Source organism: Saimiri boliviensis, chromosome 3 (assembly GCF_048565385.1).
Source record: "Saimiri boliviensis isolate mSaiBol1 chromosome 3, mSaiBol1.pri, whole genome shotgun sequence".
Classification (NCBI taxonomy): Eukaryota; Metazoa; Chordata; class Mammalia; order Primates; family Cebidae; genus Saimiri; species Saimiri boliviensis.
The window spans coordinates 4,429,840-4,452,246 of record NC_133451.1 but is presented as its reverse complement, the minus strand read 5'-3'; the positions used below and the strand labels follow the sequence as shown (position 1 = coordinate 4,452,246).

The 22,407-nt window shown below is 55.0% G+C and overlaps 1 protein-coding gene across 8 annotated transcripts in view; it reads right to left on the bottom strand.

The window, feature by feature from the left end:
- Positions 1–22,407, bottom strand: part of ACOX3 (acyl-CoA oxidase 3, pristanoyl) — a 59,276-nt gene that overhangs the window by 20,050 nt on the left and 16,819 nt on the right. For 7 of the 8 annotated variants that reach the window (XM_074395819.1, XM_039468190.2, XM_074395817.1 and 4 more), the window contains exons 7-13: positions 22,242–22,330; positions 15,561–15,657; positions 13,107–13,289; positions 9,366–9,488; positions 7,182–7,302; positions 3,567–3,689; positions 3,117–3,230 (exon numbers count right to left, since the gene is read on the bottom strand). In XM_074395819.1, the coding sequence (XP_074251920.1) occupies positions 3,117–3,230; positions 3,567–3,689; positions 7,182–7,302; positions 9,366–9,488; positions 13,107–13,289; positions 15,561–15,657; positions 22,242–22,330 (850 nt within the window). The remainder of the gene's footprint in view (positions 1–3,116; positions 3,231–3,566; positions 3,690–7,181; positions 7,303–9,365; positions 9,489–13,106; positions 13,290–15,560; positions 15,658–22,241; positions 22,331–22,407) is intronic. The other variant, XM_074395822.1, reaches the window with a different exon arrangement.

Below are 22,407 nucleotides of genomic sequence, written 5' to 3'. Positions count from 1 at the left end.
GTGCACAAGCCAGCGAAAGGGGAACAGGGCCCGCCTCAGGAGGCAAGAGTGCAGGCCCCAGAGGCACAGGGCTGTCTGTGACCCTCGGCTCAGCACACGCGCCCGTGCAGACATCAGAGGAACTCAACAGAAAACCCAGCTTCCCCCATGCAAGTCAGAATCGGACCCCCTGAAAGACCAGCCATGGGCTTGGCAAATCCTACGCCCTTCCTCACAGGTGACCACAACCCTGGAAAAGGCCTGCGTCTCTCCAGCCCTGCAGAGCCCGAGGGCCCCACGTGGACCCTTTACCAAAGATCCACACGACGAGGCTGCAGTCAGCCTGAGCTCTGGGGTCTGTGACCACACGCCACTGAGATGAGGGGCAGGCTGCACCCACAGGCTTCCCTGCGGCCAGAGGGAGAACGGTGGTCTCTCTCCCATACCACTCCCCCCAACTCAGAGCCATCTGCCTTTGTTACTCCAGAAAATGTTTTCACTTTGTTGCAATCTTGCAAAAATTAGGGCAGTGGCAGGAAAACCAGATGAATTCGGTGTCTTTCCCGATGCTGGCAGAGACTCCAAAATTGCTTTTGCCTTCACAGTCTCAGGGGAAAGGGAGGGAAGAGCAGAGCGTGACAGGCGCACGGAGAAGCTGGCTGCACCGTCTATGTTTTGATATTATTAATATGAGTGATGGTTTCAGGAAAAAGGTTTTGGTTGGGTTGAAGTTACTACAAAGATTAGGTCATTTTCTAGTTCTTTCTGTAGCAACATTTGGGAAGCCGAGAAAGTGACCTGCAAACACCAGAAATAGGTCATCAAACGTGCCCCCATTTCCTACTGGCACCCAAAAAGGCAGGCTGAGAGCTGCAAGGCTAGTTCCCATCAGAAGCTGTAACCCAGTACGCCACCACGAGAAACCCGTGACGCGGGTGCTTCCCGACGACGATGCTGACGGCGCAGGCAGGAGAAAGAGCCACGGCTGCTGTCCTGTTCTTTGCTGTGGAACAGGGAAGCAGCCTGCAGGGCTGGAGACGGGCCCGGGCGCATGCTTGGGGGCTGCTATCGCACCCATGAATCAGTCCTGATGGTCTGAACATGTCCTCCATGTGTGCCTGTCCCCTGCATGAGGGAGGCCTGTGCTCCCTCCTCCCAAGGATCCAGGGGCCTCCCAGAACTGCCACGGACCCTCACATTCTGGTCTCCTGAATGCAAAGCCATCTCCAAATCCCAGCTCCACACGCCGAGCTGAGTGTGCAGCAGCTTGCGGACGATTCCCGTCCAGACTCTGAAGCTGCTGAGCCCTGCTTTGGTGCCAGGTGCTGCACTAAGTGCTTCACACACATGGACTCAGTCGCCTGCACAAACACCTTATGAAGAGGAGACCATCACTGTCCCCACGCTGCAGATGAGGAAACTGAAGCAGGAAGGGCAAGGGACTCATGTAGGTTCCACAGCCAGCAGGAGGGACCCGGATCAACCCCTGGCAGCCTGGCGGGAGTCACCGTCTCGCTCAGGAGGGTGGGCTGCTCTTCCACGTCTCGACGTTATGGGAGCGGTCGGTTTCCACCTGGCCTTCCAAGACAGGGCATCCAGACCCCTCTTGGCCCTTCTCTTCTGCACAAATAGGTGCTTTGGTAGCAAAGCGAAGATGCTCGCCAAACACAGAGTGAGGCAAAGGTGAGACAGAGGCGTGGCTGTGGCTCCAAGCTGTTCTCTGTGACACGCAGTTGACAGATGGGGCTATGGTGGGAGAAAGGCATTTGACAGGCGGGGGGCACCGAGGAAGTGCGAGCAGCTCTAGCCCTGCTCTTTCTGTAAGTCTCGACCAGACCGCCGGGCGGGAAGCATCTGGGAGCTGTAATGAGGGATCCTGAGCTTTGCGGTCCCATGGGCTCAAGTTCGAATCCTCGCTCTGCCCCTGCCTGCACCCAGGCAGCCAGAGCTGAGGGAGCCCTGGAGGACACGCACAGCTTGGCTGGGTGCTTCTGTGTTGGGGGCGCACGACAGCCCCTCACCTGCATCGGGCCTCTTGTGTTCACCATCCCATCACTCACAGCCGGGGAACGAGACGCACGCTGGTGCTGAGCTCGGCACGGGCTGGGCCCTGCTGCCACCCCCTCATCCTCCTGAGACACCGGCCCCTCGGGCATCCCCACGGCTGCCCCGGCCTTTCACCAAGACCTCAACTCAAAGACCAAGGCCCTGCAAAGCGGTCACCAGCCACGCTCCCCGTCACCAGCCAGGGCCACTGCCCCGCAGAATTCTCACTGCCCTAAGACTGTGGCCTTGGGATGCTGTTGTGTCTCCAAGTCTAGACTGTAAAGTCCCATGAGGGTAGGCACGGGTCTCAGTCACGCCGCCGCTGGCCCTGGAACTGCAGAGTGAGCGTGTAATGAGCGTGTGCAGAATTAACCCGGAACTCGAGAACACCTGCTCTCCGGAGAGGGTCCCCTGTGGGGAGCCGGTGCAGTCCACAGCGCCCCCTTCATAGCTCCCACTCCTGCTTCTCTGGGCACAGACCCCATGTGGGTAAGGCAGAGCCCACAGCAGCAACTAGACACACTTGCAGGAGGCTGTCCGTGGCCAGCTCTGTGCAGGGCCCTGGAAGGAGGCCCCGGCCCGGCCACTGCACCCATGGGAGACGAGCCTGTGCCGCAGGGGCCAAGGGAAGGAAGTTCGTGAGGTGTCCCAGGGCGGGGGCGGGCATCTGGTGTTTGAGGAGCCGGGAGGGGCTGGGGGCAGGGAAGACGGACAGGTAAGGTGGCTGGGAAGGCCCTGGGACAGCAGCAGCCAGGGCACCAGGGCGGGGGGCAGAGGCTGCTCAGCGAGCAGAGACCAGGCCTGGTGGCCTCTCACACCTTTTATCCTACGGGAGGGGGAGGCAAGAGGTGAGGTGTCGGGTGGCAAGTGCGTGTCCTTCAATTCATCTGTGGGGCCAGCGCCTAACTCGGCGTCAGCTGCAGACAGAGATTCCAAGAGCCAGCCCAGGGTACGCTGCACCTGGGGCCTCTGCCACCACGCCTGCCCCTGCCGGAACTGACAAGGGCCCCTCACGGAGGCACGGTGCGTTTCCTGGTGGGAATGACGGGAAATCAGGAAGCCAGGGGGGCCCTCCACACCTGCATGTTTACCTGCGGAGTCCAAGCAGTCAGCAACGCTGGAGACCTCAAACCTCTGGTCAAGGATGCCGGGATAGCTGTCCAGAAAGTCCACTGACTTCAGCGGACTGCAGAAGCAAGCTCCATCTAGGACACACATTCCAGTGACTTTGGTGGAAGACAGGGGAACCCCAACCCATTGGGAACCCCAAGCCAGGGGCACCCCAAAGCACAGAGAGTGTCCAGAGGACCCGAAGGCCACAGACCCATGAGCCGGGGCCTGTGTCTTAAGGACCCTCCCAACCCCAGCCTTCCCCTGTGCCTTGGGGAGTTGGTGGGCACTTCTGACTAATAACATGTCTTTCCTTCTGCAAACCTAGGTGCATTCACAGAATAGCTGAATCAGCAGGGCCGGGAGAATCTACCGCACGCCCTCCCCAGGTTGGGTTCCAGGGTCCCCACCGGCGGGCAGCGGAGCCTCACCCTGGACCCGGCACGCCAGGAGGCCCAGCAAATAGTTGCTTGTCTGCTGCAGCAGGACGTTGTTGTCACCTTCATATGTGCAGTTGGGATCGTTGTCATCTCTGAGGACCCCCAAGCGGTTCACTGCAATGAAGCCACAGCGGCACCACCATTTACGAGGCATGTCTGAGAAGCAGCCCGTCACGACGTGGGAATTTAAAAAGCCCGCCGGGCGCGGTGGCTCAAGCCTGTAATCCCAGCACTTTGGGAGGCCGAGGCGGGTGGATCACGAGGTCGAGAGATCGAGACCATCCTGGTCAACATAGTGAAACCCCGTCTCTACTAAAAATACAAAAAAGTAGCTGGGCATGGTGGCGCGTGCCTGTAATCCAAGCTACTCAGGAGGCTGAGGCAGGAGAATTGCCTGAACCCAGGAGGCGGAGGTTGCGGTGAGCCGAGATCGCGCCATTGCACTCCAGCCTGGGTAACAAGAGCGAAACTCCGTCTCAAAAAAAAAAAAAAAAAAAAAAAAAAAAAAGCCCTAAGAGGCCAGGCACGTGGCTGACACCTGTAATCCCAGCACTTTCAGAGGTGGAGACGGGCGGGTCATTTGAAGCCAGGCATTCAAGACCAGCCTGGCCAACGTGGCGAAACCCGCCTCTACTAAAAATACAAAAATAGCCGGGTGTGGTGGCAGACGCCTGTAATCCCAGCTACTTGGAAGGCTGAGGCATGCGAATCGCTTGAGTCTGGGAGGCAGAGATTGCAGTGAGCTGAGATCACATCACTGCACTCCAGCCTGGGCAACAGAATGAGACTCTGTCTCGAAAAAAAAAAAAAAAAAAAAAAAAAGCCACGAGTTTGAGACCAGACTAGGCAACATAGTGAGACCCTATCTCTACAAAAAATGAAAAAAAAAAAAAAAAAAAAAATTAGCTGGCATGGTGGCATGCACCTGTCATCCCAGCTACCCAGGAAGCTGAGGTGGGGGACTGCCCCAGAGGCCAGGCTTGACGCTGGAGTGAGCCACGGTCACGCCGCTGCACTCCAGCCTGAGGGACAGTCAAGCCCCGAACCCAGCTTGTCCAGACATGAAGCACCGCCGCCCTGCTTCACGTCCCCGCCCCGGCTCCTCCTGACTGTTGTCGGCAAGCTCCGCACGGTCACCTGGCAGAGCCTCCCCCGCATGGGGTCACTGACAGAGGGAGCCATCTCCGGGTGCCGACTCGCCCAGGGCTGCCCTTGGTCCTTCTGCAACTGAATGAACTCTTCTTTTTACACAAGAAATTTCACGACCACTTTTGTTTTTCTTTTTCCTACCGGTTAGCCGGGTGACTTCATCTATGTTACCGGCCTTGCTTTCCAGGCCCTCTCGAACTCCAGCCTGCCTCCGCTGAAGGAAAGTGTTCTCTGAATGTGAGGCTGGGATGGACCCAGCAGGAAGAGGGTGGAGCTGACTTCTCACACTCACATACTGAGACTGAGGTATCCGGAGGGCGTGACAGGAATCCTACTGCAGCCATGCTGCCGGCAGGCTTCTGATTAGGCTTGTGGTCACCTAGAACACCTGATCGTTTTCTCCGGACTTGCTGTCAACTCGTGCCATGCACCTCCTGCCACGTAACAGGGCAGCCACTGAACAAGAGCTGGGCGACGTCTCAGCACAAACATTTACAACTTTCTAAACCTACATGGAGCCTGGGTCATACTGGTCTGAGCGGCAGCATTTCTGTACATAATGGATCTCGATTCAGTCTCCTTTGTCATCGGCAGTACTGCAAGATTCAATTTCCTTATTCTACTTAAAATGAGAACAGGCTGGGCGCGGTGGCTCAAACCTGTAATCCCAGCACTTTGGGAGGCCGAGGCGGGTGGATCACGAGGTCGAGAGATGGAGACCATCCTGGTCAACATGGTGAAACCCTGTCTCTACTAAAAATACAAAACATTAGCTGGGCATGGTGGCTCGTGCCTGTAATCCCAGCTACTCAGGAGGCTGAGGCAGGAGAATTGCCTGAACCCAGGAGGCGGAGGTTGCAGTGAGCAGAGATCACGCCATTGCACTCCAGCCTGGGTAACAAGAGCGAAACTCCGTCTCAAAAAGAAAAAAAAAAAAAGAAAAAATGAGAACAAAGCTCAATTATGCATAGCACCCCGATGAGTTACAACAACGAATGAAATCCACTAAGGGCGGGCCGGGCGCGGTGGCTCAAGCCTGTAATCCCAGCACTTTGGGAGGCCGAGGCGGGTGGATCATGAGGTCAAGGGATCGAGACCATCCTGGTCAACATTGTGAAACCCCGTCTCTACTAAAAATACAACAAAATCAGCTGGGCATGGTGGCACGTGCCTGTAATTCCAGCTACTCAGGAGGCTGAGGCAGGAGAATTGCCTGAACCCAGGAGGCGGAGGTTGCAGTGAGCCGAGATCGCGCCATTGCACTCCAGCCTGGGTAACAAGAGTGAAACTCCGTCTCAAAAAAAAAAAAAAAGAAATCCACTAAGGGCACTGAGCTGAGGACCAAGCATGCACACGAGTAACTTAAGTACAGCCATGGCTACCCACATGGCAGAAGCGACACAGACAGGGTGTGGTGGGAGCGAGGGCCACGCCGGAACAGGCGTGAGTTAGGACAGCAGGTGTGGGCGGGTGATCACTGAACGTGCGCGTCTAAGTCTCCACTGAGCACCGCCAAAACTCTCACAAACTTGGCAAGGGCCTGAAGTGCTCCCAGAGGGCCAGAGTTTTGCTGATTCTGTGGCTGTTTTGAGTGTGTACATGGCCTTCTTTGAGTAGCCAGTGTTTACCGATTCATTATTTAAGATCAGCACACAGGAAGTTCTGCGGGGAAGCTGCAAATGATGACGATGGTAATTAATGTTAACAGCATTAGCAGATAAAAAAGTTAGTGGGCACACATTACGCACCAGATGCTGTGCTCACACTTCATACGTGTTCGTTCACTTACTTCTGGCAAGAACCTATGTTGTGGGTCCACTATTTTCACCCCCATTTTATAAATAAGAACACTGAGGCACAGTGAGGTTGAGCAACCTGCCCATAGTCACCAGGCTGGTGAGACGGAGCCGGGACTCAACCCCAGGCCAGCTGGTGCCCCCCCGGCCCCCACACCACACAATGCCGCCTCAGTCGTCGTCAATGCTGACATCACTAACTCTTTTTTCCGTAAGTGTAAGAACGTTCTATCCGAATAAAACACAGTGCTAGTTTACTACCAAGCTATTCACCAAACAGTTAAAATTCAAATGAGCACATCAGCTGCTCTCTGCCCGTATTCTGGCCAAAAGGCACCAGGCATCTGAAAGCAGCGGATTCTATCTAGGTCAGGGGTTGGCAGACTTGCTCTCCAATGGACCAGAGAGTAAATATTTTCAGCCCTGCAAGCCACCTGGTCTCTGTCACAGCTGCGACTACTTCAACTCTGCCCCTGCAGTGCGAAACAGCTGCAGGAAGTATGCAAATGAACGGGGGTGGCTGTGTTCCAATAAAACTTTATTTGCAAAAACAGGTGGCAGGCTGGATTGGGTCCTCAAGCCACAGCGTGCCGACCGCTGGCCTAGAGTCAAGCAGCAGGGCTAAGGACAGGAAACCACCATGCGCTTCTCCAAGACCTACCGGCCAGATAGCCATGTCCCCCGCACGCCTCCCGGCATTCCTGAATTCCTTGCTGGGCGGTCCACGAGGCCAGGGGCTTGCCCGCTGACGCCAGAGCGTGGATCTCACGTCCGAGCTCTGCCTTCAGGTGAGGAAATCCAACAAGAACAGGTGAAAAGAGACTTTTGACACCAGAAAGTCACAAGTCAGCAATAACATCCAACAGTCATATCCCCTCTAGTCTAATACAAGACATCCCAAAAATGACAGAAGAGGAAACCTAATTGCAATTAGAAACAAATTAGAAACAAAAAGGGTCTTTGTCCAAGCATGGGTACACTGTGGTATGCTCATACCATTCCCCAGCAATGAAAACAAGACCGTAGCTCTGCACAGGAAGTAACTCTCAGGGCCCCAACACACGTGCCAGAAGCAAACTGCAGCAGAACGTGCACCATGGCCCACTTTAAAGTTCACAAATGTAAAAGTGAATGACACGCCGTGGAAGGCTGCAATTGTGCAGTGAAACCTGACGGGAGGCCAGGGACCCAGACCCAACATTGCAGACCATGCTCCCTCCCTCCCAGGACAGGGAAGGGCTGGGATCAGTCCGTTCCCAGAAGGCTGCAAGTGCCTGGGTAACTGATGGCTGCTCTGCGTGGGTGCTCACTGTGCCTCCCACGGGCCTAACATGTTTTATTGAGATTCCTTTGCTGTCCACGGCCACACCACCCTGAATGTGCCTGATCTCAGAAGCTAAGCAGGGTTGGACCTGGTTAGTACTTGGATGGGAAACTGCCTGGGAATACTGGATGCTGCAGGTTTTTTTAAGAAAAAAAAAAAAAAAGACTTATTTTGCTTCTGCTTCATATCTAATGATGAAAACTTAAGAGACTGGGCCAAACACAGTGGTTCACGCCTGTAATACCAGCACTTTGGGAGGCCGAAGTGGGCGGATCACCTGAGGTCAGGAGTTCGAGACCAGCATGAAACCCCATCTCTACTAAAAATACAAAATTAGCCGGGCATGGTGGTACACACTTGTAATCCCAGCTACTTGGGAGACTGAGGCAGGAGAATCACTTGAACCCAGGAGGTGGAGGTTGCGGTAAGCTGAGATCATGCCCCATTGCACTCCAGCCTGGGCAACAAGAGCAAAACTCCATCCCAAAATAAACAAAATTAAAAAGGAAAAACAAGAGAAAGAAAGACACACACACACACAAACACACACACACACACACAGACACACACGCGCGCGGCTAAGCCAAATGACCCATTTTATGAGTGTTTTCAACTTCACATAAGGGGTTGAGTTGAGGCCCTCCTCTGCCTGGGTTAAACCACCGAGTTTCAGAAAGAACGAGCCTGGTCACCCTTTACAACATTATTCACCGGAGAACAACGCAATGCGAGTGTCAGCTGGCAGGAGCTCCAGTGACTCACGTGTTAAACACAGGCTTAACCCCTTCATCACTCAGAAGCGCTCCCTCCTCGGGCTCCCAAGCCTGGGGTGTGCTCTGCCACCAATCCCGCAGGCCATCCCTCCGCCCTCACCGGGCGTGAATGCGGACACCAAATATTTCGAGATATGCTAATTAGATAACGGGCTTTTCCCAAGGTTGTCTGTGGCATTTCCTCTCTGCTTTCCAACACAGTTATTTCTCTTTATTTACATTTCACTCTTGCTCAGGAGGCAGCAGGAGGGGTGACTGACGGAAAATCAATTCATAACCATCTACAACGAAATTCGTTCCCCACGTCTCATTACGCCGAGGCCGATCTTGGGATTTGCACACTCGTTTCTGGCACGAATCCTGTGACTGTCAACTCAAATCCAGTCAGTGGGATTCAGACCTTTGTGCAGCTGTTTACAAAAGGCTCAGAACCATGAAATCCACTGAGGGGCGGGTAATGTGAATTCTGCAAAATCGTCATGTTCTCAAAAGGAGCCCAACAGCTGAACTCACAGACGGGAAGCAGGAGCTGCGTCAGCACATCCTTGAGAGGCAGGAGGCGTGTGCCCAGCCTGTTCAATCACAGCGGAGGCCAAGAGCTCTGGGCCGGTGGGAACCACTGAAGGAATGCATCCGAGGCTCTGTCCCCGCAAGTCAAAGGACTGGCTTTGAACGGAAGGCTAAACCCGTGCTACTCCAACCGTGTGAAATGTGAACAACGCTGCGGAGGAAGCAGACGCCACCTCACCTGTCTGGCGCTGCGGTCTCCCGCTGCAAGGCCTCGCTGGAGCTCCACCAGGTCCACGAAGAGCGACTTGGAGAAGTGGTCTAAGGCGTAGGCAGCTGCCAGATATGGAAGCAAGCGCCATTGCTAGAACAGACAAGACATCTGCGTGAACCCATCACGGGTCCCCATGAAGGGTGGCCCATCCCAGGGACCACAAAGGCCGGTGGAGAAAGAGGGCATCAGGGCCACGCACCCACTAGCACTGAAGGTCTCCATGTGTCTTCCTGGCACATGAGAAAACCTTCACTCTGATCCGCTTTCAACTCAGCGGGTTCGGCTTCTTGTCATAGCTTTCACCCATGCCCTTGACGGACAACCTCAAACACAAGTCCCTAAAAGGCAACTACTCACAGGTGTCCCATCAAAGTCACTACAGAATAAAGCGCTGGTCTATCTGAACTAAGAAGGCCACTCTGCTAGGGGCTGACTGCCTGGCCCAATGGTGGACAGCACGTGCCTCATGAGCCCGTTGAGGATGAAGCAGTCACCCTGAAACAGAGGGGAAAACTGAGGCCACACAGAGCTGGCAGCATCTCGAAGGGCAGAGGGCATGTCTTTTTCATTTTTTCTGACAAAACATAGGGTCCATGTGTTGTTGGAAGGGTGGGTGGTGGATGGATGTGTTGTGGGTAGGTGGATGAGTGGGTGGTGGATGGATCCATGGCTGGGTGGGTGGATGAGTGGATGAGTGGGTGGATAGATGCATGGATGGGTGGATGGATGGGTGGGTGGATGTGCAGATGGGTGGATGGATGTGTGGATGGGTGGGTGGTTGTGTGGATGGGTGGATGGATGGGTGAGTGGGTGAGTGGATGCGTGGATGGATGAATGGATGGATGATGGATGGTCGGATGCATCAATGAGTAGGTGGGTGGATGGATGGATGGATGGATGCGTGGATGGGTGGGTACATGGGTTGGTGGGTGGGTGGGTGGATGGATGCATGGATGGGTAGATGCGTGGATGGGTGGGTGGATGCGTGGATGGATGCATAGATGGGTGGGTGGATATGTGGATGGATGCATACATGGGTGGGTGGATATGTGGATGGATGTGTGGATGGGTGGATGGATGAGTGGATGGGTGAGTGAATGCATGGATGGATGGATGGATGGGTGGATGCGTGGATGGGTGGGTGGATCGATGTGTGATTGGGTGGATGCGTGGATGGGTGGGTAGATGCGTGGATGGATGGATGCATGGACGGGTGGGTGGATGCGTGGATGGGTGGGTGAATGGATGGATGCGTGGATGGGTGGATGGATGCGTGAATGGGTGTGTGAATGCATGGATGGATGGGTGGGTGGATGCGTGGATGGGTGGGTGGATGGATGCATGGATGGGTGAGTAGATGGATGGATGCATGGATGGGTGGGCAGGTGGATGTGTGGATGGGTGGATGCATGGATGGGTGGGTGGATGCGTGGATGGGTGGGTGGATGCGTGGATGGGTGGGTGGATGGATGTGTGGATGGGTGGGCGGATGTGTGGATGGGTGGGTGGATGTGTGGATGGGTGGGTGAATGCATGGATGGATGGGTGGGTGGATGCATGGATGGTGGATGGGTGGGTGGGTGGATGCATGGACAGGCAGATGGATGCATGGGTGGGTGGATGGATGGATGTGTGGATGGGTGGATGGATGGATACGTGGATGCGTGGATGGGTGGGTGGATGCGTGGATGGATGGGTGGATGGATGCGTGGATGGGTGGATGGATGCATGAATGGGTGTATGAATGCATGGATGGATGGGTGGGTGGATGCGTGGATGGATGGGTGGATGGATGTGTGGATGGGTGGGTGGATGCGTGGATGGATGGATGGATGCATGGATGGGTGGGTGAATGCATGGATGGATGGGTGGGTGGATATGTGGATGGTAGATGGATGGGTGGGTGGGTGGATGCATGGACAGGCAGATGGATGCGTGGATGGGTGGGTAGATGGATGGATGGGTGGGTAGATGGATGGATGCGTGGGTGGATGGATGGATATGTGGATGGGTGGATGGATGGATGCGTGGATGGGTGGGTGGATGGGTGGATGGGTGGATGCATGGATGGGTGGGTGCGTGGATGGGTGGGTAGATGCATGGATGAATGGGTGGATGGATGTGTGGATGGGTGGGTGGATGCGTGGATGGGTGGATGGATGCGTGGATGGATGGGTCCGGGGGTGGATGGATGCATCAGTAGATGGATGGGTGGCTGGGTACATGGCAGGACAAGCCTGAGAGGAACCTGAGCAAACTGTCATCACCACCACGGTCTAATGTGTCAAGAGTGCTGAGCAGACATGGCACCAGCTGCCTCCGTGCACTAACTTCGTTAATCCTCACGCTGATCGTAGGAGGAAATTTTATCATCAGTTTCAATTTACAAATGACAATATGAGAGCACACAGCAAGGCTAAGGGCCTTCCTTGCCTGAGGGCACACAGCCAGCTGAGGGCACACAGCCAGCTGGACCTCGGTGGTGAGGCCAAGCATGGCGGCTCCAGTGCACTCTCTCGACTGCCGAGCTGCCCTTGGCTCCCAGAGGGCCGTGACCACACATGGGAGGGAACAGACACATATGAAACAGGATCACACCCACGGTCAAAGAATGCGGCAAGAAACAACTGCGATTGGGTGACGGTTTCCTCCAGCTTTCACCAGATCTACCTGTGTTCATGCCTAGCCTGGCCCGGGACCTGGGCCCGAGTTAGCCTGTGCACTTTAGCGGGGGTTTCCCCACCTGTGGAGTGGGGGTAATCCCGACCCTCTTAGCTGTGAAGACCAAACCCAGAGCACAGGGCTCATGCCCTGCAAGCACCACAGGAAGGTTCGCGGCGACAATTCATCCCCCTTCCACGGAACGACGTCCGTGCTCTTCCACGCCACTGCCTGGACTTATCTGGGTGTGGCCACAGTTGTCCCCTTTGAGGGTATGTAGGGCGCGTGCCCGCACCACTGTTGTAAATGCCATCGCAGTCAACAGGGCTATACGCTCAGCTGCTGCTTCTTCAAGACCACCTCCCAGGACCCATTTCTTAGGGATGGGATGAATGTGTCAAACAGCGTGCCCAGGGCATGCAAGGCCACTGCCTGCCAAACTCTGGTGGCCTCACCTAAACATGCAGCCGTGCACAGACCCGCCTCCCAGAGCCACCCCAGACTTGCTTCTTTCCGGCCGGGCGCGGTGAGTCATGCCCGTAATCCCAGCACTTCGGGAGGCCAAGGCAGGTGGATCACTGGAGGTCAGGAGTTCAAGACCAGCCTGGCCAACATGGTAGCACCTGTCTCTACTAAAAATACAAAAATTAGCCGGGTGTGGTGGTGCACACTTATAATACCAGTAACTCAGGAGTCTGGGACACAAGAATCGCTTGAACCTGGGAGGCAGAGGTTACAGTGGGCCAAGATCGTGCCCACTGCACTCCAGCCTGGGTGACAGAGCAAGACTCCGTCTGAAAAAAAAAAAAAAAAAAAAGATTTGCTTCTTCCATCTTCCTTATTTTGGCTACTTCATACGTACTCTTTTTAAATTAAAAACCATTTACTGGAAGCCTTGCTGCCTGAGATACCGCACTCCTGCTGACTACTCATCCTGTTAATTGCCTTAAGAGCTTTGATCAACTCCCAGTAACCAAACTGCAACTCTGTAAAAGCAGCATATTTGCATGTAAAATAGACAATGCAAGGATACTTGAAAGCTTGTACCTGCGTCTGATACTCAAGCACTGGGATTTCCTCATCCTCTGTTGGTCCAAACTGACGCCGAGTGGCTGAGAAGCGAACTGCGATGGACAAGGCCAGCTTCAAGTTAGTGACCGCCATGCCCATGATGGTGACCCGGCCCCAGGACAGGCTCCCCAGGGACGCTCCGAAGCGCTGCCTGGCGTCCTGCGGAAGGAGTGCGGATGAGGAGCGCGAAGCCGGCTGCGCGGCCACCTTGGACAGAGCAGCTCAGAGGCGAAGGTGCGCTCGGTTGTTCTTTCAACATAGACCTGTGCCCACCTGCCCAGGTCCCATCCCCAGGGCGCCCCAGGCACAGGATGCTGCGGCAGGCAGGCGCGAGTGTCACTTGCAAATCGTGGATAGAATGGGGGCACCAGGGAGGGGACTCCCAGCTGCCTGGAGAAGGAACAATCCCAGCAGAGGGGACGGTATGACAGTGCTGTATAAGGGTGCTCCCTCTCTGGGGACCTGCAAACCCTCTGCCTGGAGATTCCAAGGCCCCCCTTTAACCTTGGCAAGAATCAGATGTGGCCTGGACTGCCAGAGGGCAGGTGTGGAGTCCATCAAAGGCAATTATTCTCGGGGGTTTCACTGACACTTCCTGTTCCTTGTGTGCCTGTGAATGGGCAGCTCCTTTACATGCGTCCAGCTGGAATCTTCTGTCCATATCTCCTTGCAGGCATCACCGGCGTCACCAGGGGCTGTTGCTAAGGCCCGTCAGGCTGCTGTGAAAGCATCAAATCTACAGCCCTTGTCACGTGATCTGACTGTCCTTCCTGCCCTGCCCCTTGCTGCCCCTACCGGGCCTGCTCCTTGGACCATCTGGCTCCTTCTTCCATGGCAGCGTGGTAACTCTGTGTCTGAGCATATCAATCACACTCTATCCCAGTACTTTGGGAGGCTGAGGCAGGCGGATCACGAGACCAGCCTGGCCAACATGTTGAAATCCCATTAGCCAGGTGTGGAGGTGGGTGCCTGTAATCCCAGCTACTGGGGAGACTGAGGCAGAAGAATCACTTGAACCCAGGAGGTGGAGGTTGCAGTAAGCTGAGAACGTGCCTCTGCACTCCAACCTGGGTGACAGAGCAAGACTCCATCTCCAAAAAAAAAAAAAAAAAAAAAAAAATATATATATATATATATATACATATATCTATGTATATACATACACACACACACACACACACACACACACACACACACACAGTGATTTTCCTTTAAGGGAATAAAATACGATTTCACTGTCTTCTTGCATTCACTGTCATGCCTGAGAAATATGAAGTTCAAGTGTTTTTTATGCCACTGGAATCAGATTTGGAAGATTCTAGAACTTTCTCTTAGAAATGCCTCAATTTCCCTACTGTGTACCTGGGTACGTGCATAGGCATTTCCTTACTTATCTCGGTCCTCCATGAGTCCCTTCAACCGCAGGCCTTCTTCCTCTCACTTAAGAGATGTTTCCTTCCTTTATTTCTCCAAACTTCCTTTTTTTTTTTTTCTTTTTTTTTTTTTTTCAGATAGAGTCTCGCTCTGTTGCCCAGGCTGGAGGGCAGTGGCGCAATCACAGCTCACTGTGGCCTGACCTCCTGGGCTCAAGCAATCTGCGCACCTTGGCCTCCCAAAGGCTGGGATTGCCAGGTGTGAGCCAGCGTGCCCAGCCTTCACTTCCTTTAATTCTCCTGCCGTTTAGAGGACAATCTTCCCATCTCTACTTCATCCTCCTGCGACAGTCACCCCATCCACTGTGCTTTTCTCCCAGTCACTTTATTTTCACTGATGTGGGATTCACGTCTCCGTCTGTGAGCGGCTCCTGGTCTCGCGTTGCTGTGCCCGCTCTGCGCACTCTGTGTGTCCGGGAGTCCTCGCCGCGCTCCCTTTCCATCTGTGCTCCCTGCACGTCGGAGGGTGCGTGCTGCTGGGGACTGTTCTTCCGAGGGTACGTGCCCGGGTGCAGCCCACCTGCTGTGAGCTCACGATTCCCGAGGGCCGTCAGCTACGACCTGGGCCATCGCTGCCTGGGACCATGGTCTCTCTTCTGCTCTCCATGAACTTAAGCCAGGCCTGAGTTCTGGACACCAGGGAACTGTTTGCTGCCCCACTTTGTGGACAGTTCACTCATCTCCTTCGAGTCCTCAGGGAAGCAGCACTGGAAGTGGGTGGTCCCCTAACTGTGGCCCCCAAAGGGGAGTGCGCACCCCTGGCAGCCAGCATCAGGTGTCAGGCCTGGACTCACCCCATGGACACCAGCACCGGTGCTGCGGTTGCCCCAAGAGTCCCCTTCTAGCGGGAGCACCAGAACCAGGAAAAGTGTGCCCCGGCGACGCCCCGTCACGCAGAGGTGTCTCTGCCTCAGGCACAGGGAGGGCCTCGGAGCCAGGCCCTGCAGGGGAAGGCGCCTGGGAAATGCAGCACACAAATGCCCCCTCACGCCTGTACCTTAAAGGGGCTGACGTAGGTGCCCTCAGGGGTGACGTCTCCCATCCGGTTCAGGAGGCTCTGGCGAGGAACTCTGACCTTGTGGAACACAGCGAATCTGTGTGGGAAGCAGCAGGGCTTCGGTTAAACGGGCGTCCTGCCTAAAGGGCAATGCCATCCCGGCAGAGGGCATGCCAGTAGACAGGGACGTTCAACAGACTTTCTATTCAAAGAAGCAGTCTAGGTCGGGAACTGTGGCTCACACCCATAATCCCAGCTCTTTGGAAGACGGAGGCAGGAGGATTGCTTGAGCCCAGGAGTTCGATTCCAGCCTAGGCAACACAGTGAGACCCTGTTTCTAAAAAAAAAAAAAAAAAAATGTAGACTAAAGAATAAAAGCGTTGTGTGTATGGCAGGCTGTACTCCAGAAACAGAACTCCAGATATTCATCAGAAAAGACAGGAACTGTGTTTCCAAAGATCGGAATCTCTGATTCTCATACTTCAATCCCAAAGCAGAACCCGCAATGTGATAATATCCGCAAACTGAGGTTTAAAACTCTTAAGCCAAACCAAACACTGGTGTGATGGCATCGGTGCTCCCACAGAAGCGAATTCACTCCTTTTGAACAGGCGAGCACAGGGTTACACACACGTCGTTACAGATTACGATGTATTAATAGCCAAAGATATTTATTAGGTTTCTCTGGTCAGGAAAACCTATTTCACAACAGTCTAGGGAACAAGGCTATGCTAGATGATGGATATTACATAAACTGTGCAAAAAATCCCCAAAACAAACTTCAAAATATCAATAGTTTCTATAGCAACTTACCTGATTATTCAGTTCACGTGCAATGCCTTAGAGCAGAGGCCCCAACTTTTCTGGCACCAGGGCTGGGTTTTATGGAAGACAATTTTTCCACAAATGGGGGAAGGTGGGGTGGCTTCGGGATGACTCATGCACGTTAGATTTATGGTGCACTTTATTTCCATTATTATTATGTTGTAATATATTCTGAAATAATTCTACAACTCGCCGCAAAGCAGGGTCAGTGGGAGCCCTGAGCTTGTTTTCCTGCAACTAGCCGGGCCCATCTGGGGTGATGGGAGACGGGGACAGATCATCAGGCAGAAGATTCTCACAAGGGGGGCTCAGCATAGATCCCTCACATGCGCCGTTCACAACAGGGTTCACGCTCCTAAGAGAACGTAAGGCCGCGACTGAACTGACGGGAGGCAGAGCTCAGGCAGTCCTGTGAGCTACTGGGAGCCACTGCAAACGCAGAGGAAGCGTCGCTGCTCACCTGGTCATGCTCACTCTTGCTGGGGGGCCTAGTTCCTAACAGGCCACAGACGAGTGCCGGGGGGTTGGGGAGCCCTGCCTTGCAGAACAGTCTTTTACTAAGCCCCAGAAAACATGGTCCATAAAGCAGCATCGCACACGCCGGGAAGGGAACCAGATGCACCTGCTCCCTGCAGGGGCTCTTCCTTGAGTCCTGCTCTGGGGGCCCCACAACCCCCTGGCCACCCGGTCCCGGGCTGCCAGCTCTACCTCGATGGCCTGATTCACTTCCTCCCCTCCGTCTCCACCCAGGACCCAGCACCTCCACCCTACTCAGCTCTCCTGGGCTGACTTCCGGCAACAAGCAGATTGACTCCCAACTCCGCCTTTTCAGCCCATCCTCCCTGTGGGAGCAGGGCCCTTTCCCAAAGGCCTTCAGATGGGCATGGCGGTGCCCTGGGGAGGCTGTCCTATCCCTGTGACCCACAGTCTCAGCCCAGTAGAGACACATGGAGAGCGTGCACGTCAGCAGCACGTGGACTACAACTGCAGCCACAGGGACTAGCACGGCCCCTGCACGAGGGTGGCACGCAGGTTCATGATGCCTTCCACGTTTTTAAAGTTAATTATCAGAATTTTTCAAAAGAAAAATATATTAAAAAGGGACCAGGCCGGGCGCGGTGGCTCAAGCCTGTAATCCCAGCACTTTGGGAGGCCGAGGCGGGTGGATCACGAGGTCGAGAGATCGAGACCGTCCTGGTCAACATAGTGAAACCCCGTCTCTACTAAAAATACAAAAAACTAGCTGGGCGTGGTGGCGTGTGCCTGTAATCCCAGCTACTCAGGAGGCTGAGGCAGGAGAATTGCCTGAACCCAGGAGCGGAGGTTGCGGTGAGCCGAGATCGCGCCATTGCACTCCAGCCTGGGTAACAAGAGGGAAACTCTGTCTCAAAAAAAAAAAAAAAAAAAAAAAAAAAAGGGACCAAAAAATGCTGAGAGTCCCCCCGCAAGCTCACCTCCACCCACCCCTAACAGCATCGCCCCCTTGCCGTGAGGTGGTCCCACCCACCCGTGGCGCCCTGCCTGCCAGGGTCACTCCTGGCCTCATGCCCTCCCTGCACTCACTGTCGACACCAGGCAGCCCTCGGCCCACCTGGGAATTCTCCGCCCCACCCTGGGAAGGGTATGAGGCGGCCCCCAGGGTGGGGCCCTCGAGTCACATTCCTAGTTCCTCGGAGAGCTAGCTGCCTCTCAGCAGTCTCCCACGGCCCACCCGCCTCTGTCTTATGTGAGGGGCCTTTGTGCATGGGGCCTGCGAGACTTAAGGGGCCGGTGTGTAAGTGGCGTGGTATGAACAAGCGAAGTATGGTCAGACAACATCCTCTGAGGCACAGGAGACAGGCCACAACCCCGACTCCCGAGACAGCCTGAGGGAGAGACTCAGGCACACTCTTCACACTCCCGGGGAGGAGCCAGGCCCTGGGGCTGGGTGGGGAAGGGGCTGGAGGGGGCCCCTCCCAAGCTCCTAAGGGAAGCCCGGGTGACCTCGGCCACTCTGCCAGGCCCCTGCCCACCTGCCCGGCAGGTAGCAGCTTTCCCCATGCCACAGCTGCACACTCAGAACACCCTGCCTCGTAAGAAAACCGCCTCCGTGCCAATGGTCCCAACGTGCTCCAGCGTGTTACTTGAGAGCCAAGGAATGCTTTTTCCAGTATGATCCAGTCACTATCAGAGCCCTTTTTAAGGAGTGGAAATTCTTCACCCGTTCTTACCACGTGGATATGGGACACACTGGAATACATTTAAACTTGCAAAAGCATTCCCTGAGTTTCAAAGGAAAGCCAACTTCCATGAATTTTCATGGGATCCCTTCTGTTCCACAAAAGCTATTCCAGCGGCGGTCAGATGTGGCCAACTCAAACGCAGGTGAGATCTAGTGTCCCCAGCGGGCGACATGTTCGTGTGTCACAGGCATGTGGGCACAGCACAGGAGGTGTGTGTGTGTGTTACTGGACACGCATGTGGCACGGGAGGCCTGAGTGTGGCACAGAACCCTCCCATGCCCCCAGGAGCGTCCAGGCCTCAGCACGTGCCCTGCACCCTGAGCCTCCTGCTCCACATTTCAGCAGCTTCCTCCCTCCCTTGGGGCCTCACAGGGCCCCCAGCCCAGCCCGCCCAAGCAGGCCGTTGAGTTCAGCAGGCCTCCTCCCAGTCACCGCCTCAGCTCAGATCAAATGCACAGAGAAAGACCCTTCGGGTACAGCCCACCTTAACAGTCTGGCTAAAACTATCTCTTGAAAAGCTCTTTATGATTTTGCTTTCAGAGCTACTTGGCTAAAATTAATCCACACAATTCACGTTTGCCTCGGATTTGCAGGCAGTCGCACCACACACTCAGGAGTTCTCGTAAAGCGACGGAATCTAACCTATAAATTGTAACCACTTTTTTCAAGAGAAACGATTTCAACATTGGTAACAAAAATCACTAAATTATAACGATGATCTTGGAAAAGATGGACATCCAGGCAGAAGCCAGCGGAGAAAACCCAGAGGGGATAATGGCACCACTGTGCCCCCTGCTGGGCGTGCCGCCCAGATCTGCCAGCCCCGGACGAGAATGTGCATTTCTGGAAAGGGGCGGAGAGCAGGCCGCCAGCGTCAGCCCTGCTGGCTCCCATCCCGGCCGGGCCTCGGCCTTCGAAGGCTCAGGGATCAAAGACGGGCACGTCCTACTGCACCCTGTCGCCCTGCAGAAAGATGCGGGGGAAAGGTTCCGGGGGCACGGGGACCTGGCTTGGCGGAGCGGCTCTGACACAGTGTCAAAGGGCTGTCGTCACTGTGCCAGGGCGATCCTACAGGCGACCCCATTTCTGAGTCTTAGAAGAGTCTTTACTGTATCAGTGTGATGTATTAATCATGAATCGTTTCATCTAATGCTCCTCTGAATATTATTCCAGTAAGAGATGTGGATTCAATCTCTAGAAGTGTAAGTTAATTTGGAAAAACCAAGTGCAGGGTTTCTCTGCAATGTCCCAAAATAACGTCAAAGCTTCTCCTTCACGAAACAGAATGGGCACTGAGGAGCCTCGCTCACACCCGAGGCCACCCACTGGACGTGACAATTCACCACCACCCCCACCCACCTGGGAGGAGACGCCTGCCGGGCCTTACTGCACACACAGGACACCTCGGTAGGTGGGATAAGTAACAATGCCCATGGCTGCAGAGCCCTGAACGGGATCAGCCGGGTCTAATGAAAGTCTGCAGGTTCTCCAAGTCCAGAACACCTTAGCGCCTCCTACCTCCTACTTCCTGCACGGCGCTCGAGAGCTTCTCATCCCCAGGCCAGAGCCATCCTTCTCAAACGGACCAAGCCGCATCATGACTTCCAGATGGCTAGGGCCTTCCTGCTTCCCTGAGTGCACGGGGCCTGAACAGCGAACCTCCATACCCGCCACACGGGCACCATCCATGTCAAGGGCCTCCCAGGCACCCTGCGAAAGCAGTCATTGAAAAGAATTGACAGCCGCAGGTCCGGTGTGACGCTTCCTCCCTGCCAGCTCCACATCAACTAGCAGGTTCCTTGCATTAACGTCAGCACAAGCCAGCGAGTGAGAACCCAGAATTCTGCAGGACAGGTGGTGTCAGCAGGACCTGTGCACACGTGTCTTGCTTTGCTTTTTTGAAAATTGTTGCCTGAAATCATAAGAATTTGCCTTTTAACAATGTCCTTTTACTTTCTTCTCAAGTTGACACTGTACACAAATCAAGATTTTCCTCTTTAGTACAGTCTGGGGTCCTGCGTTTTTTAAGGGGCAAAGCAGAGATTTAAGACACTCCCTGGGCCAGGCAGGGTGGCTCATGCCTGTAATCCCAGCACTTTGGGAGGCCGAGGTGGGTAGATCATGAGGTCAGGAGTTCGAGACCAGCCTGGCCAGCATGGTGAAAGCCCGTCTCTACTAAAACTACAAAAAATTAGCCAGGTGTGGTGGCACACACCTGTAGTCCCAGCTACTCGAGAAGCTAAGGCAGAACTGCTTGAACCCGACAGGTCAAGGCTGCTGTGAGCCGGGGTGGTGCCACTGTACTCCCTGCCCATCACTCTGCCTCCTTAGAAGAGACAGGCAGGAGGTTTCCCCGTGGCAGGGTGCGGGGACGCCCACTGGCCCATCTTCTGCCTCTAGAGACAACCTGCCTCCTTCACGCCCAACAACCTCGTCACGATAGTTAGTTCCAACTGCCACGAGGCAGCCTCCTCCTGCTCCAGCACCTTGCTACAAAGCTGTACATCTAGAAACACTCCTGAGACATCTTGCAGGCCACCAGGCTCAGGCATGGTCGCGCTTTGTCCTCCCGGGTATCTCCCAGTTATAAGTCATCTTGTGGGCTCAGAGGGGCCTACAGCCTGCTGGGTTAGGTTCTCAGGGAGACGGTGTGTGGAGTACAGCATTCGCAGTGAGGCAGGTACTACCCGGGCCAGGAATTTCAAGCCCGGGATGCTCAGGTGGGGTCTCGTGGGGCCCTGGCACAGGGACCTCCATTGTCACCTACTTTACAGATGAGGAAATGCCAAGCAAGCTGGTCAGGATGACGCAAAGGGCTGGCTGCCCATCTGTCTCATCCCAAAGCTCCTGCAGCTAATGACCTAAGGCTCCAAAATCCAATTCCTCACAGCCCTTGTGGCCTGGCCTCCCCACCCCAGCCCATCCCAGCACAAAGCCGAGCTTCACACCTCCCACTGCTCCCTCCACCTGAAACGCTGCACACTCCAAAATCACAGGCCGCTTCACCCCAGCCACGCAGGTCTCCAAGCCGCCATCGTGCCTTCATGAGTCTTTCCAGGCCCCTCCCCCAGCCAGGGTCTGCACGCCCCATCCAACCCTTCAGCCAGGGCTTGGCCATACCAACCCGGTGTCACATCCGTGCTGCTAAATAGATATCTGTGGGCTGATTACACAAATAAACCAGGGGAACTCCTAAGCGCTGTGACACTAAGATCGCCTGGAGAGGAGCAAGCCTACTCCGGAGGCAGAATGGAGATATGGGTCCCGGGAGATCAGCACGGACGTGTGCAGAGGCAGCGCCAGGGGAGGCTCAGGATGCGGACCAGGACCTCACACACAGGGGGCCACCCCCAGGCAGGGGCCCCACCAGCTGCACTCGGGGCCTGGGTCTGATCTGAGAGTGGGGAGCTGCCTGCCAAGGTGAAGCTGGTTTACTGAGGTCTCTGATCCAGCTGGTCTCCCAAAGCGGAGTTCCAGCAGTGCACGAAGAGGGGCTAGGCATGGGTCCCCACCGCGTTTGAGTCTAAGAGGGCAGGGCACGGCATCCATGGGCCTGGTAAGACCTCAGACATGAACGGCCACGCAGCCTGGGCCTCGGCAGGAAACCCGGGGCTCAGCAGCCTCCATCGCTCACCCGTTATCCAGACCGTTCTGCCCAAGTTTCTTCCCTATGTCGCCAACCATCACTCCGGGCATGGGGAAAAGGGTCTTCGGGTCCCGGATCTGTACAAAGCCACAGAAGGCAGCAAACGGCAACTGTTAGCATCACACAAAAATCACAACAAATGTCTTCAAACACC